Raw genomic sequence first — 16210 nt, forward strand, 5'->3', positions numbered from 1 at the left:
TCCAGATAGCTCAAATGACCATGTAATCGCAGTTTTAAAAATTAGCATTCCAACATCTATGTTGCTAAAAGGGCTAAAAAGTGCCTTGGTTTTGCCCCAATTTAAAGGCACTTTAAAAAAAAGTTCTCAAAGTATATATGTAATATTTTCTAAGTGCGTTGCCACAGCCCATTAAGGGCGGATTTGAACCGTTCAAAGGTACATACTGTAAAAAAAAAAAAAAGTTTTTACAACGATTGGATCTGAAACGCTCTGGTTTGTTTGTTCGAATTTTCTCAGTTCTGCAACTACTCGTACATGGGTACTAGCTGCAGAACTCTATACAGATTCAAGCATTGTTAATACCATCAAATAAGAGCGAACTACTCTTATTTAATCTTTCGCCTCGGGTTTTTTTTTCTTGATTATTTTTGTTTTAAAATGCTTTAACCCCCCTTCCCCGCAGTCACGCATTTTAACGCATATACCATTTCCTATTTCTAACGCAAAATCACGCATATACCGTTTCCCTGCAATCATGCATTTCATGCACTTTAAAAAGTTCATTCAATCTTCAATTTATTACCAAATTTCATCTATTCCAAGAAGATATAATAGAGGACTGATTTGAATCATTGAAAGATATTAAGACTGATATTCCAAGAAGATATGACAGAAATAGAAGGAGTAAATTAAAGTATATGATGATTTCACGGATTGCAATCAGAATCAAAGATGTTTCGGGGGCAATAACTGGCAAAGACATTCTTAGAGAGAACATGTAGTCAATTTTGCTAACGAAATACAGAAAACAAATTCAAGGTATGTAAAGTTAGCAATGTAACTTTGAGCATCTCCAGTGACACTACTGACCTTTGCATACGTTTCCAGCTCTTTATGATATAGGAGAACTGTGTGTAAAGAAGGCCAGTATAATTAAGATCATTGTCGCAAACCACGGCCAAAATGTACGATCCTCTCCCATTCTGGCCGTAGGAGAGAGCTTTATGCGGACTCCGGACCGTGGCTTGAGACGATGAATTAAGATGTTTCAGATTAGAAATTGTGCTGAAGATTATGCAACGCCTGGGCTATCTTATCATGGCCAAAATGAATTATGAGTTGTATATTTTTGTCATTATGTGATGTGCTTTTGTCATTTTGTGATGCGCTTTTGTCATTATAATGTATGTGCATTTATCGTTATGCAATGTATCTTTATCATTATGTGATCATGTGATTATATCAAGATAACAAATAAATATCAAAATGTTTTTTTAATATGACACTATCAAACCTATTGATTAAAATCATTAACATGGGTTTTCTATAAGATGCAATAAAATCCCCAAAGAAAACCTTACGTGGAAATTAACACGTTATTTACTAATGACGAGCGAAGAGATAAACAAGATTTTTTATATCTACGACAAAGGAGATCACGATTAATTATAACTGATTAACTCGTCAGTTAACATGCATACCACGATAATGACCTATCGGAAGTGCAAGTTTGACCATTCATACGTCACTTTACATGCGCCCACAACACGGTGAGCATTGGCGCTAGTGAAAAAGAACTACCAATCAAATATTAGAAAAACTTTTTATGAATGTATTGCGTGTTAAGTAAAAAAAATCTTACAATTAAAAAAAAAATAAATAACAAAGAATAATAAATATTATTAAAATCTGACAAAACCTCTACAAAATCTTTTCAAACATACCGTGTCATCTTTGTTCGATTAAAGCAGTCAATTAAATAAATAAGTTCAACTGATGGTGAATGTTTAAAATACTGTATATAAACTTGAGCGAATGAACATGTTACATTTGATGCTTTTTATTAATTATACTGATACCTCAATCTGTGAAAACCTTGTCTTAAAAGTACAGCGTATACTAAAAATATAATGATACCATTATTTAATATACATGTACATTATTTATTGTCTTGGTGCTGCATGTACTTTTATATTGAGACAGGGACAGCTATTTACTGCAGCAATCCTCCACTGAAATGTTCACCTCTTGATAACATTAATTTGACTAATGAAATATGACATGACAGAGCCTAGCCATACCATTGCCTCACCTGTCAGCTGACCCACCACCGTCACAAATGGTCCGTGACAGCGGGACAGGTTATGTGTGGTTTTTCTCCCTTTCGCGTGCATCAGTATTTATATTGTCTTAATCATGTTTCTTTCATCCTACGACCAATGCAGAAAATAAACAAAACTCTCGGTTTACGTCAACCTCTAAAATTATTCCTCTGCGGAATTTTTCGGGATGTGCCGACCCTTAAAACTAAATGGTATATATTAGCTTAGATCTGTCGGGAACAGCATTAACCATCGATTGAGTCGGACAGAAAATCGTAAGTTGACAATCTGAGATCAAATTCAATCACAGCAAATTAAAAGATATACATGTAAACAAAAACCGTTCAATTCAATATAGTAGGGCATTTTCTTTTTCAGATAAAAATGAAAATAGTACAAGCAAGCATACTTCTTTTCTGCGTATCCAATGTTGCCGGTTTTGGCCTTCTTCGCTTAATAAAGAACATCATGAATTCTCAATCAAGGAATGATTTTCGAAATAGAGGTAAGCCTTCAAAATCTTTTGTATATCAGGTGAAGTTTATACTTTTTAAGGAGTTATGACCCTCTGCTCAAAATTTCTTAATTTTTAAAAATCTTACCTGCATTGATTTTCAAAAAGAGTTAAAGCAAAAGTTTCAAATAAAAAGTGGTAGTAGGTATACTAATTTTGTCAGAAAAGATTTTTTTATGCCAGACCATGATACGAAGAAAAATTTAATAATACCGAGTTCTACTAAAGAATTTGCTTCTTTAGAGTTCTATGAAGAACTGTTACAGTGATTTTGTTGTACATATATACATGTATGTGATATAGAACAATGTTAGAATATATTTTTTTTTATTTTATTAAAAGGTACACCTATAGTAAATTCAAGAAATGCAAACAAAATGGATGTCACATACTGGTTTAATGATGGTGACTCGAGTAGTTCTGAGGAGGGAGGTTTTCGCATTTTAAATCGATTTGATTATTATGATGCTGCAACCGATTTAGAAACGACAACATTTTCCTATCCCAAGACTACCACTGAAGACGACATCGAGAATAATGAAGAGGTAAATAATTCAACTGCTAGCGAAGAGATAACTAATTCAACCACTACTGAACAACCATTAATAACTACAGAAGCAGCATCAGAAGAAATTGAGATCAGCACAAATCCAGAGACAACACAAAAAACAACATCGACTCCGTCCACAACAGCAGCGACGTCAGCGGAAGAGGGTGAAGTGAGCACCACTCAGAGGACAACAACTTCTGATGAAAAACCTACAACCTCAATAACAATGACAACAACAATGCCTATAACAGAAAAAAGCACAGATGGACTCACAACATCATCGACCATGCAGACGACATCATCACGTGACGACGACACCAGGACAGATGCAGCTAGTTCAACGACTGTTGCTCCAACAACTACTACATCCTACATTACAACAGACACCTTTATAGAGGGAGAGCTGTCCATTGACGATACTGTCAACACAACAGATTTAAATTCAACAGACGACGACCTTCGTAAATTAATAGAAGAATACAACGACTATTTTGATCAAGGTCCAACCAGAGGTGATCTGCCAGATAACAGAAAAACGACATCGCAAAATATACTGGCAACCACCCAATCTTCTGCTGGTAGTGGAATCATAGAAGCGTCGTTTACTGGAAGTAGTACGAATGATGCTTCTAAGATAAATATCATTACTAATTCACAGTCTATTCCCAGGGATAAAACTGCAGACCTAGTAGATGTAACATCAGGAAAAATTGGAAACATTCCATCTGATGTAGTAATTCGATCTTTAAACAATAAGCTACAAGTAAATTCCCAGAGAGGACAAAAGATTGTATTTGAAAAATCAATGTCAGGTCAACTTCATGACACCATTAAGAGAGTAAGAAATGACGTCATTAGCACCATTCCTCCAAAGCCAACTGTGTTTTTCACACCGCCTGCCTCTCAGAAAGATATCATTTCAGAACCTCAAAAGAACATTCTTTCTGAACGAGTGGCTAAAATAGGCAATGATTTTGTCATTCTACCAGACTTTAAAAATGGGGCAATTCTTATAGAGCCAATTGTACCTTCAAGTGACATGAAATCAGACACAATTTCAAACTTTGATTATGTACCTCCTAAAACCTTATCCTACAAAGCGATACCTGAAAATGTATAATTCATTGACATTGTAAATTACTTTGATAAGCATAATGTACACATTGATGATTCATATTTATAATAACTAATGAAATCCTATTATTTATATTCCTCTTTTATTTTTTGTAAACTATTTTTTTATATTCTACAGTTTGTATTACAGTTTTAACGGCCACCCGAAATACTTTCAGTTCCCCCCAACGATTTTTCCTATATATTTTAACTGGAATAAACGGCCACCTGTGTAACGCGGCCAGCGGCCACTCAAATCCTCCCCCAACAGCCTTATTAACACTGTAATAGGCGGCCATTCACCTGCTTTCTATTATGTCTTAAAAACTCATTTGCTTGGGTAATAATATGCCGATAGCCAATTTAACCCAGCTATTAATGCAATTAAACAAATTACTATTGGATACACTGAACTCTGTTTGTATTTATGAATAAACCTGTTAGATAAAATTGTAATTATTTTTCAAGATCGCCGATTGAAAAATAGAAAGAATTTAAATACAATTGATACTTTCCTCTACCTAAAGAAATTCACACCTTTTAGATTTTTTTCCATGTAGAAGCCCTAATTGCTACTCTTGTGAAAACAAAGTGCTTCATATGGCATGATTATCTCGTGAATTTCACTATAAAAATCGATGGGGATTAGTCACGCTCCACTGCATATCACACCTGTGTTATGGAATGATTTTCAACTGCGTCAATACATCTCTCTGGTCAAGTGGTTAATTTTATTTGTGTGTCTGTGTATGTTACATAGAAATCATGACAGCTTTATAAACAATAAGATTTATCAGACTTTAAAAACTTCAGCAAGTAAGTTAATTGCCGATGAATTAATTTGGGGGGGGGGGGGGGGGGGGGGGGGGGGGTGTTACACTGATGACCATTTTTGAACATATGCAAGTGAAATTTTAATTGACAAAGTCTTACTTAAATTTCTATGCTTTATTTTATTTACCATTAAACTGTATTTTTGTGTAATTTTTTCTTCTTTACAAAAAAGGATAATAGCCAGGCACTGTATGTATTTTTTGTTTACCTAATATGTAGGATCAGAAACATGCACAAAACCTTTAAAATTTCCAATTCTTTAATAGTTTCTTGAATGAGCTTGAATTATTATATATACACAAAAAAACCTTTGTTAAATTGACCTGTTTTATTATTTGAGTAATTAATTGAACTGTAGTGCTTTGATGTCTTTTTCGAGGGCAAACTGGAATAAGAGGCCACCTGTCTTAAGTGGCCAGTTTCCAGACTTCCCAAAGGTGGCCTCTTAAAACAAGTTTGACTGTAAATTAAAAACATTTTTAAAAGCACATTTTTTTCTTTCTTCTTTGGATTGTTACCAAGCAATGAAATAAAAATCGTGAGCAGCTGGAAGATGGTTTGTTAGAGGATGATCTCCAAGGGAATATATTAGTGGAGGATTATTGCAGAGTTCCGTGGCAATCTGAAGGAAAAAGTATATAAACAGAATAAAACATTGACTAGGAGCAATGAAACGGGTTTTTCATAAAGAACGATAAGTAAAGCTATCATCGAAGAAGAATGAAAATGAAAGAACACTTACATTGTATTAAGAATAGATTTTTCAAGCATTTTAAACGGTTAGAATGCTGTATGAAGTGTGTCAAAATACTACAACTTTTCTTTTTTAAAAACTGAAGTACTACTTTTGCATAAAACGTTTTCTCCACGCTGATTTTGTGAAGAACATGTCTGTGCTTTTTAATGTTGTGCAGCAAGTCTAAAAAAAAAAAAGACAAACGGTAACTTCAAATTGATAATCTTAATACTTTACCTTAATTCCATTCGACTCACAGCTGAGAAATATTGCCGTTATTCCGGAATCTCCGTGGAAGTCGTGTCCATGAAACGTGGAGATTGGTTTATACTCATCTGTGACATGCGGATGCGCGTTACAGTAGTCCTCAACCTGTACGAAAGCATTCAAACATGGCTTTCGATAAGTTAGATAAAAACAATCAAATCAAATAAAATGCATACGGCGGTTAAGCCAAGCCTGTACATATAAGAAACTACTTTTTAGTACTTGTGTGAGTTAAGAATCCACAGTACTACTGTTTGCTGTCTGAGGACAGGTCTTCAAAGGAGCAGAGCAGTTGACTTTTCTCATATTAATTGTTAGACCATATTTACACACTGAGTCGTCAACGGATTTTTCATTTTTCCCCGAACATGGCAAGTATTACACAGTGGGTGTGACCGTTCGACAGGGGGTGCTCACTCATCCATAGCACCTGATCCCACCTCTGGTGTTTTAGAGGTCCATGTTTGCCCTGCTCCTATTTTGTATTGTTTAATGGACTTTTGAGCTCAAATACTGTTCGGTATCTGAACTTGATTCACAAATTAATCAGCATTATATTCATTATTTTTCAAATGAGAAAAGAAAGTAAAGAAACTCCACTCCGGTAGGTAATTTTAAACCTTATACAAGTCATCTTACTCGTTGTCCCCTCTTCCATGAGGTTGTACTGTTGTTCCCGCAGTAATTATAGACCAGTGAGTGGGTGGTCAGCTGGTGGTGGACGCAGTCTATGTGAGGGACGTGCAGAGGGTGTCCAATCAATATCGCCTCTATTACTTTGCTCTTATTGCATTTGTGAACCTCTTCATGATCTGTGAGAGGCATTATTCATGTAACATATTTATCGTACATGATATATCATTATTGGTTTCTTCAAATAATAATGCTATTCACAATAAAGAGCAATGTTTCTTTTGTTGAACTGAATTGTAGGTTGAACAATCTGTCGGAAATCCCTATGAGTACTAATTTCGCTTTTTACTAGCAAACCAAATTTTGTATTCATGTGAAGAATTTATTCAAAATCATACACGAGAAGAAGAAAGGTATTTATATATTTTTTCCTTCTGTATTCATTTAAATTCTTTTAGGTCTTCATTGCTGCATCTTAATTAAACTGAATTGCACTACGGTTCACCGTAATGTCATTTAACGTCACCATTTTGGAGTGTTATATTTACCACTTCCCATTTCGAATGCTTAGGAAACAGCCAAAAATGAAGCAAATGCCTTGAAATTTTCAAAAAGGCAACATAATATCTTTTTTTCTTAATCGTGCGCAATAGGACCCTACCCTGTGCACATTCAAGCAAACTAAAGTCTTTATTTTTGACTAGATTTTAACAAAACAATTTAGATGCACTTAAATATGATAAATAATCATTTAATGAAAATTTAACCGGACAACCCGCGAACATTTAGCAATATACCCATATCAACTGTATATATTGCTTATTCAGTTGATTCAATACTTTAAGAATATTCTTTACCTATGAACAAATTTTAAAACACAGCAAGCTATTGTCAAATAAGTTTGATGAACCAGATATATCAAAAGTCTCGTTTAAAGTAATCATTTCTCGATTCTATATAGCTATGACCTTGTCAGCAAACACAATCTATCATTAAGTAAAATTAACAAAATTCAAACTGATATTTTTCATACTTATTGTTAACTGATATAGTGAATACACTAAATTATCTCGGATTTTTTCGTTTTCCCCGATCATGAAAAGGAGCCCTTGGAGGGTGTGACTGGTTGGCAGGATAAGCTCACTCCTCCGTGATATGGCACCTGTCCCCAAGACCATAAACTGAGATTAAGTCAAAATTTCAATCCAATATAACATTTGAAATAATTTTGATAATGAAACAAAATTTTCAAAATTTGTTTAAAGGATCATTTAATTATAAATAGGGATTTGACCTATAGGACCAGACTTGGTTTTTTTTCTCTACAAAAACCTTGTCGATTTCCGTTCTGATTAATGGCATTAAGCTGAATACATATTAATAACAATTTGTTTTTCCCAAATCTTTTTTTTTCAGCGAGTAGAGGTAGGAGGAACCCTTTCATTGATTTCCCGAGTTTGTTATCTCAAAATGTAATAATTGATATTTGTCTTAACTTCTCAATGTGCATAATGGTAATGTTTACTGCCTCTGAAATTCTATTCTTTATGTCTAGGCTATTTTATCCGTGAATATAATACAACATTCCATTAATGTGTGCAAATTATATAGGCCTAAATCAAATCCGAGGGAGTACAGTTACTGATCATTATATGTAGTCAAAATCAATTTTATTAAATTCTAAGGAAAATATACAATTGACATTCATCGTAGCTCAATGCTGCCAATTGCTCCGCCTGACTGACAACTGTACATTGGATTTTTACGATTTGATATCTCTTTACTGTTTCTTATATCAAGAATGGGCGTGCATAAAGGATAGACAATTGAAGGAAATATAAAAAAAATATCAAAATAGTCTTTGAAAAGGCGAAAATTTAAAACTTTAAAAGTGTGGTACCAGGTGGATTCGAACCCCAAACTTTAAAATGTTAAATTGAACGGTGTAATAGTCAGCGCACATATCAACTGAGCTAGTCTGACTATGACATTTATATGTATAAATTTGAAGCAGATTATCAAAATCAGGTCTCCTTATTTTTTGTAGGTTTTTTGTAAATTTCGACCCTAGGCCAGGGGTGCCCCTAAAAAAAATCCTATCTCAAATAATTCCTTACATCCAAACCTATCAAAATATCACAATTTTATTTAGGGGCAGGCCTGCCCTGAAGGACTTCATGGCCAAAATTCATGCAAAAATCAACGCTTTAACGGACAAAATGGTGTTTCGGCCAACTTTGGAGGTTTATTGTAAAGTTGTAAAAAATAAATTTTATGTATAAAATACAAATTTGAAAAATTTAGACATACATTTATCTATATACGGTAGAAAACAACAAATAAAGATTAATTTTTAAATGTCACTTTTTCCGGGAAATTTTTCTCTCTTATAGGTCAATTCTTTTGTCAAAGTGAATACATCCAAAGTTTAATTCAAAATTGCAAAATTTTAAGAAATATTGTGAAATGAAACTCATGATATTAAAAATCAAAATTTTGACTTAAATCTATTCTCTGTTTATGGTCTTGAGGCCTGATACCACTTAATGTCTGTTTTGAAGGTCTGTATTTCTCTGCTCCTGATACGTTTGTTTAAAGGGCCATGGACACAGTTTCAGCTAAAAATTTTCAAAATTATTTTTCCATTCTTTAAAGATCATCAAAAAAATTTGAATTTCAGTTGTCGAGATACAAGACAGATTAGAGCTCCAAACCTTTATTATATAAATAGTGCATGTGTCATGTTTTTGATTACTTATACTAATGATATGTTCGCTCAAAGAAGATTTTTTTATAAAGAAGTTAATTATAAATACGATTAGACAGTTTCTAGTGATTTACTGAATCTCATTTTGTTATAAATATGATATTTTCTATTTGTAAACAAAACAAGGCTCGAGTCTTGTTGACATTAGTTCTGCATCTGCTTTGTAAATCAAAAGATGATGCTAAAATTTTTACTGATCATTAAAATTGCCTTAGTTAGGAATTATAAACATTAAAATTGGTTTTAAAAAATTCAGTTGAAACTTTTTCCATGTCCCTTTAAATGGACATTTTACTTTGATTACCGTTTGTTTTATTTACATTTCATAAAACAATTAATGAAATATGCCTAAAATGTCGATAATTATAAATATAATTATCGAAATTCTAGAAGATTCATTATATAGCCAATAAGTCAGGAATAATATTATGCTAATTTTTTAAATAAGAAATCTTCATTTTTATTTTCTTTACTCTGTTATTTTCCTTAGATTTTTTTTTTGGGGGGTGGGGGGTGGGGGGTGGGGTGGGGTATATTGTCATATTGTATACCGGTATATTGTTGTTGGCAACAATGTGAACATATCCTCCCAACACATATTGCCTTCCATAGACACTATCTGTCTACGGTTGATAAAATTTTCTGACCAAAATGTGTTTTCCTCTATTTACAATTCTCTCTGCCAAGTTCGCTGTCTGTCTGTCTGTCTGTCTGTCTGACGCTCCTTCTTTCTGTGTGTGAGTGTGTGTGTGAGAGAGTGTGTATGTGGGTGAGGGTGAGTGAGGGTGTTTGTGTGTATGTGAGAGGATGTGTTTATGTATGTGTGTCAGTCTCCCTCTCTTTCTTTTAAAGACCTCAGTAAATATATATACTTTAAAAATATTGGCGAATATACAAATGTTCATAATACAATCTTCAATAACATGATGTGCAGATTTTTCACTATATTTTTTGTTCTATTTGTTCTCCATTGTGCAGAGGGATGGGCGACAATATATGCAATAAGGGTAGGTACTGCCGACAAAATGTACAGATCAAAAGATACCGTCAAAAGGATTTCGTCTTCCATAGTTTGTAATGAAATCAATAGAGTAATATCCTCTTACGGTGGTTCTGAACACACGTGCATTGATGCCCAACACAGTCAACTTGAAAGCCATTGCTACAACCCACTCCAGAATGATTGCATTCTTCCTTATTGTGACAGGGTGTGCTTTGTCCTGAAACTGAATCAAAAATTTGAACCTCTCGCTATGTGGAATCTATTTTGTTTAAATCTATAAACAAACTTTGAATAAAATTAAGAATATAATTAAAATTAACTTACATAAAACCAACAAAAAGGCAACGTAAACCAACATGGTTCCTGACTAACCTTGAGCGACCGAACAGATTGGTTATTTCTCATGATTGAAATCAGTGATAATATTCATAATTGAATGCAATACATACACCATCACTGATTTTGGATTCTCGAAGAAGTTATGTTATACTGTTCATAGGGTGTCACCAGAAAAAAAAATCTTTTAAATATTCAGGACAGAGTCTGAATACAAAAATTAACAGAGGAATTCAAATATATACACATCAAGCATTAGGGAAAAAATTCTGACAGTGGTGGTACATTTGAAGCAATATAATAGTTACTGGTACAACCGTATTGATTGTACCAGTAACTATTATATTGCTTCAAATGTTTATAATAAGAAGATCGACATATATGTATTGTGATTGTTGCCCTCTACCCCCATATTTATTCAGTGTCTGATTGTGTGGAGAGGCCTTGATTTGCTCGCCCTTTGAGAACGCTACACTCGCAAAAGTGTAAGCTTTATCTAATTAACCACGGGGATTTATTTTTAATAGCTGATATTCAAAACTTTAGTTCATACGCAATGTTTCATCCAGAGAAATCAAGAAGAATTCTAAATGTTATTTATACACAAGATTGATTCAATAATGACCAGTATATTTCGTGTAGAACAAGAATAAAATTGTTTTTAAAAAACATAAGGTATGAAACAAAAGGATTCGTTGACGTTTTATAATAAAATTACGGTGATCATTGGGCAAGATAGTCCGAAAAATCTGACGTTTTCTAGGCATTTTGATATTTTATGTGCCAGGAAAAAAAACGTATTTTTACTGGCGCATAAAATATCAAAATCGTAAAAAAAAAAAAGCCTGAAGAACGTCATATTTTTCGAATGATGGGCAAGTATCCAGTAAAAAGGTTAAGAAACGTAAAACTATAGATATAGATTACAGATACTAGTATGTTATACTTTTCCATTCGACGTATTGGATATAGATGGAAAGATAAGTCTTCTAAAACTGTGTCTTTTGGATAGAGTTGTCATTCCTTGATCCCTGTTTAGAATTCATAAAATGTTAAATGAGCACTTTTTAGGTATTTGTGGTCAAACAAATGTGGACGGTCTGATATTTTCACTTCTTTTTGAAACCACTCACGCTTCCCTATATCTATTTCTGAACTAAAATGGATTAATTTTTTCTTCTTTCCTTTTTTTTTTGCAGTTTTTGACTTTTATGGCTGAATGTTGACCAGGATTTTTCTATTGTTTCCTTATTCAGTCATAACAATATCAGGAATGTTAATTAATTAATTTACACACAATGTGTGTTGAATGGAAACCAAGGAATTTCGCTGTCTTTAACTCCAAGTTTAATTATCTCAACTTCTGTATTGATTGCAATTTTGTTTATTTGAAAAACCATAGAAAATATTAAAGAAACGTTTAATTCCCATTCCCTTCTCTTTAAAGGATTTTATAAGATTTTATGTGGTATTTTCAAATAAACAAAATTGCAATCAATACAAAAGAAGAGGTAATTAAACTCTTCAGTCTACTTTTTCAAACTTTAATTTTGCCAGTGTTTGACCTTACAGCAACTAAAAATATGGCTGGGGGATCACAATCTGAATGCAAACTGACGTACTGAACCAAGATTTCTCAGAAAAATGGGAGGGTTCACCCACTCATCCTCTTTGCATATCCCTGATCTGCTAAATTCAAAATGTACCAAATGTCATTTTTGTGTATTACTTTCCTTTATATTTGTAACATTAAAAGTTTAAATCGAAAGTTTAAATTTATCTTTAAATATCGTTGTTATAAATAAGTTTAAACTTTACATTAAAACTTGAAATGTAAAATATTTATCAAAGAGAAAGAATCAAAGATTATTCAAATGATAATAATCGTGCTCATTAAAAAAGAAGAGTAATTTATACATTAAAATAAATGATGAAAGGGAAATTGTTTATAATGATACAGAGTCGACCCAAATCTCTATCATCTGGAAAGTTTATTACAATTTTTTATTTAAATAATTTATGAAACTTTAAGGATTATATTTTGCACAGGAAAATTTGCAGATCTTTCGAAATACGAAATCCCCGTTGTTCTCTTCTACATTGAAGTTGCTATTTCGACGCTCATGTTTCTTTGACTATAATTTTCTTTCACTTATTAACAGTTCTCAATTGGTTTAGTTTGTTAAATATTCATTGAAAATTGAAAAATGTGAAAGACAATTATATGAACATTTTGAAATAAGCAAGATATACCAGGTAAGTGTAAAATAAGATTACAGATGTTTTGAAAAAAAAAACAGAATTTAAATATATTTAAATTTTGGGAGAAGAAACCTTAAATTAGCCCTGAAGAGACAGATTAAGATTTTTTTGGTACCTTCTGTTCATTTTGATTCTATAGAAGAAATAGATTTCAAAACTGTGTGAAATTTCATTACAAAACCAGTGGTATGCTTTTGTAAAGTACATCAGGCATGGTATAATTTTTAAAAAAAAAATCCTAAATAGGTTTGTTTAAGTTTAGTTCAATAAGATAAATTCAATTATTCTTACGAATTCTGTTGAAGAATTTCCTTTTTAATTCCAGAGACGTCTCTGATAATTCTAATCAGGAATCCGCATGTTGGTTTGAAATCTGAAAAATAAGGAATTAATTAATAATATTACAAGATAAGAATTTCTATCACTGATGGTTATATGATGATAGAAAAGAGTATTTCTAAAAGTTAATGTATTTTCTGACATTAAACATATTAGTAATAGTATATTATTTTAAGAGAAATAAGATAAATATTTTCCGCTTCCAAAAATATTTTTAGAATCCTAAAACTTTAGTAGCAGAGAATATTTCTTAATATAAAAATTACTTTTAATTATAATAAGTAAAAAAAATTGGAAATACTTACGAACTGAGAATTTCATCGATCGACTTCAAAAAGAAAAGACTATGTCATAAGTAAGTACAATTAAGGATGTTGAAGTAAAACGCTAAAAATTCAATTTTAATGGTTAAATGTGTTGCAAATAAAAACATTTGTTGATTTTGCAGTTTATATTGAGAAGAATCAAATGTTAATTATGTTGAGCTTAGATTTTTTTTTTTTAATCTGCTCTTTTAACTAGGTGGAGTTTTTGTTTTCGTATAATTTTTGATAGTCAGCTGTCAGGGTTTCATTAAGAAAGAAAAGGATAAGCATGTATTTGTAGTGGGGAAATGAGCAATATATGAAAAATAGATACTATAATAATTGCAACGGGTCAAGACAATTTATCCAACAATCCATCATTTATTTCCTGCATTTTCTGAGTTAAAGGTATTTTACTTTTGTTTCTATTTAAAACTATGAGAGAAAAAAATATGTTCATGAATTTTAAAGCATAAAATGGTTATTTTAAGGCATGAGGTGGTTATTTATTTGTATCTGACCTTACTCTCAAATTTGACCGACTTTTTAGAAATATACTTGGATGAATGATACAAATATATAAGGGATGATGAGTTTTAAATTTGTAATGCTAACTTAATTTCAGTGAATCCCCAGTTAAGTTTTGTCCTTAGAAATTGTCAATCTTTAAACAACAAATGCATTAGAGGCTTGATTGTTAATATGGTCAACAATTGCCTACCATTGATCATCCTTGTTAAGAAATACCTTTCGTGAACCTCCAAAGAAATTTATCTGACGTCAGCAATCATCTGTAATATGTATACAGCTTAAAATCGTCTAGACGATAAGTCAGCAAAAAACGAGAGGCACATAGTATTCTGGAAGGTGACAGATCACTCGGATCAATAGAGGTAGGGTTTACGGCAATAACCGAGATATTCCGAATATTAAATGTGCTACTTTACCGGATATCAGCAACACAACCGAGACATTCACCAATCCGGTATCCGAAATGACTCATATTACAGGGTCCTAATGAAACTGAGTACTAAAAAAAACCTTCAGTCGTATAAAGGACTATTAATACGTACAACTGTAATATTGAATTAAAAATAGAATCGAAGGGAGATATATAAGAAGGACCCTATGAAATCAGTCGGCAAAATAAGTCCTCTCCCTCTGTCTTTTAATTAATATATAAGTGACTCATGTAGTAATAACCTAACCAGGCCACTGACATTTCAGCCAATTATTAGTCATGATAATCAACCATTATTCCAGGGTTATTATGTAATCTATCAAAACTGTATATCCTGTTTTGTCATGTGACTGATTTGAAAATATTTATATAATTGAAATCAAGGCTTTTTGAAATCAAAATGTTGCTTTTTTCAATAATTATCAAGATTGAACTAGTAAATTTACTTACCTTGTCACTGAACATTTACAATATTATTTTGTTAAAGCCTAATTGTAAATACAAGTACTCTAGAGATGACATTCGCTAGATGTATTATTTTCTATGTATGTAATTTTTTTTAGATTAGGTCTTTCAGCAACCTGTCGAAATTACCATATGAACATCAACTGCACCCCGTTATAAGCAGAGCTATAGTTCTGTACTCATATGAAGCAAACTGTATTCAGAAATTTGTACACGAGAAGAGAAAAAAAAACTTGCTGTGGCCTTCAATTCGACATTTAGATATATCGACGAAGTATCAGCAATTAACAATAGGATATTCCATTCATTTATCCACTCGATATATGTCTTTGAAATTCAAATAAAAGTTACCGAAAAGCTTCTGCTTCTCATTTTAATATTTTGTTAGAAAAGGTTATTTATGGTTTTTCTACAACAAAACTTCATATTTAACGTTATGACTTCAACTTTTCAATCGTCAACATCCCTCACTTACTAGTATATGTAGCAGTACATGTATATCTTATCAACTGCATATAGGGTTTATAATTCTCAGTTGATTCGTCAAACAAGAGTATGCTCTACGTGAACACAATTTTTAAAACGAGGCAAGCTATTGACAAAGAAGTTGATGAAACAAATTTTTCAAAAATCTTTATCTGAAGTCATTTTGCATGTTCTATGGTCGATATTATGACCTTGTCAGCAATTGCAATCTTACATTGAATAATGCTGATTGACGTTTTACATATTAACTTATATTATAAACTTAGAAAACAGATTAATTATAATTGTAATAGCTTAAAAAAGAATTAAAAGTTATTATCCAAATTTACTTTACCTGGTAATTCGTTATGTCTAACTTTATAACTGTATATTTTTTATCTTAAGTACACAATCCCCTATTTCCGCACAATGTGTCTTACTAATACAATATAGGTTTCAAAACATATCGTTTACAACTACATGTAACAATAATAGAAAATAAAAGATAAAAAAAAATACGTACAAAGTGCATGGAATTCTCATGTTGCATATACAAGATACCTTAGCAGTTAACTG

General features: G+C 32.2%; 2 protein-coding genes across 4 annotated transcripts; one reads left to right on the forward strand and one right to left on the reverse strand.

Annotated features, from left to right (window-relative positions):
• The first annotated feature begins 1963 nt into the window (after positions 1 to 1963).
• Positions 1964 to 4391, forward strand: LOC134271072 (uncharacterized). The gene is made up of 3 exons (XM_062753330.1): positions 1964 to 2359; positions 2463 to 2589; positions 2941 to 4391. Exons 2-3 carry the CDS (start codon positions 2469 to 2471, stop codon positions 4266 to 4268), a joined length of 1449 nt encoding a protein of 482 aa, XP_062609314.1. The 5' UTR covers positions 1964 to 2359; positions 2463 to 2468; the 3' UTR covers positions 4269 to 4391.
• Positions 4392 to 5565: 1174 nt separating this feature from the next.
• On the reverse strand, positions 5566 to 15010 carry LOC134271073 (uncharacterized). 3 transcript variants are annotated; one of them, XM_062753331.1, is made up of 5 exons: positions 10826 to 10921; positions 10544 to 10724; positions 6738 to 6910; positions 6069 to 6203; positions 5566 to 5717 (listed from the first exon to the last, which is right to left on the reverse strand). In XM_062753331.1, exons 1-5 carry the CDS (start codon positions 10904 to 10906, stop codon positions 5610 to 5612), a joined length of 678 nt encoding a protein of 225 aa, XP_062609315.1. In that variant the 5' UTR covers positions 10907 to 10921; the 3' UTR covers positions 5566 to 5609. The 3 variants fall into 3 exon arrangements, with proteins under 3 accessions (XP_062609315.1, XP_062609317.1, XP_062609316.1); XM_062753332.1 differs by having other exon boundaries at positions 5568 to 5717; positions 10605 to 10724; positions 10826 to 10913; XM_062753333.1 differs by lacking the exons at positions 10544 to 10724; positions 10826 to 10921 and adding an exon at positions 14465 to 15010.
• Positions 15011 to 16210: the final 1200 nt, after the last annotated feature.

This window comes from Saccostrea cucullata, unplaced genomic scaffold, assembly GCF_032062105.1.
Source record: "Saccostrea cucullata isolate Sc308-1 unplaced genomic scaffold, CSIRO_AGI_Scuc_v1 ctg186, whole genome shotgun sequence".
Lineage (NCBI taxonomy): Eukaryota > Metazoa > Mollusca > Bivalvia > Ostreida > Ostreidae > Saccostrea > Saccostrea cuccullata.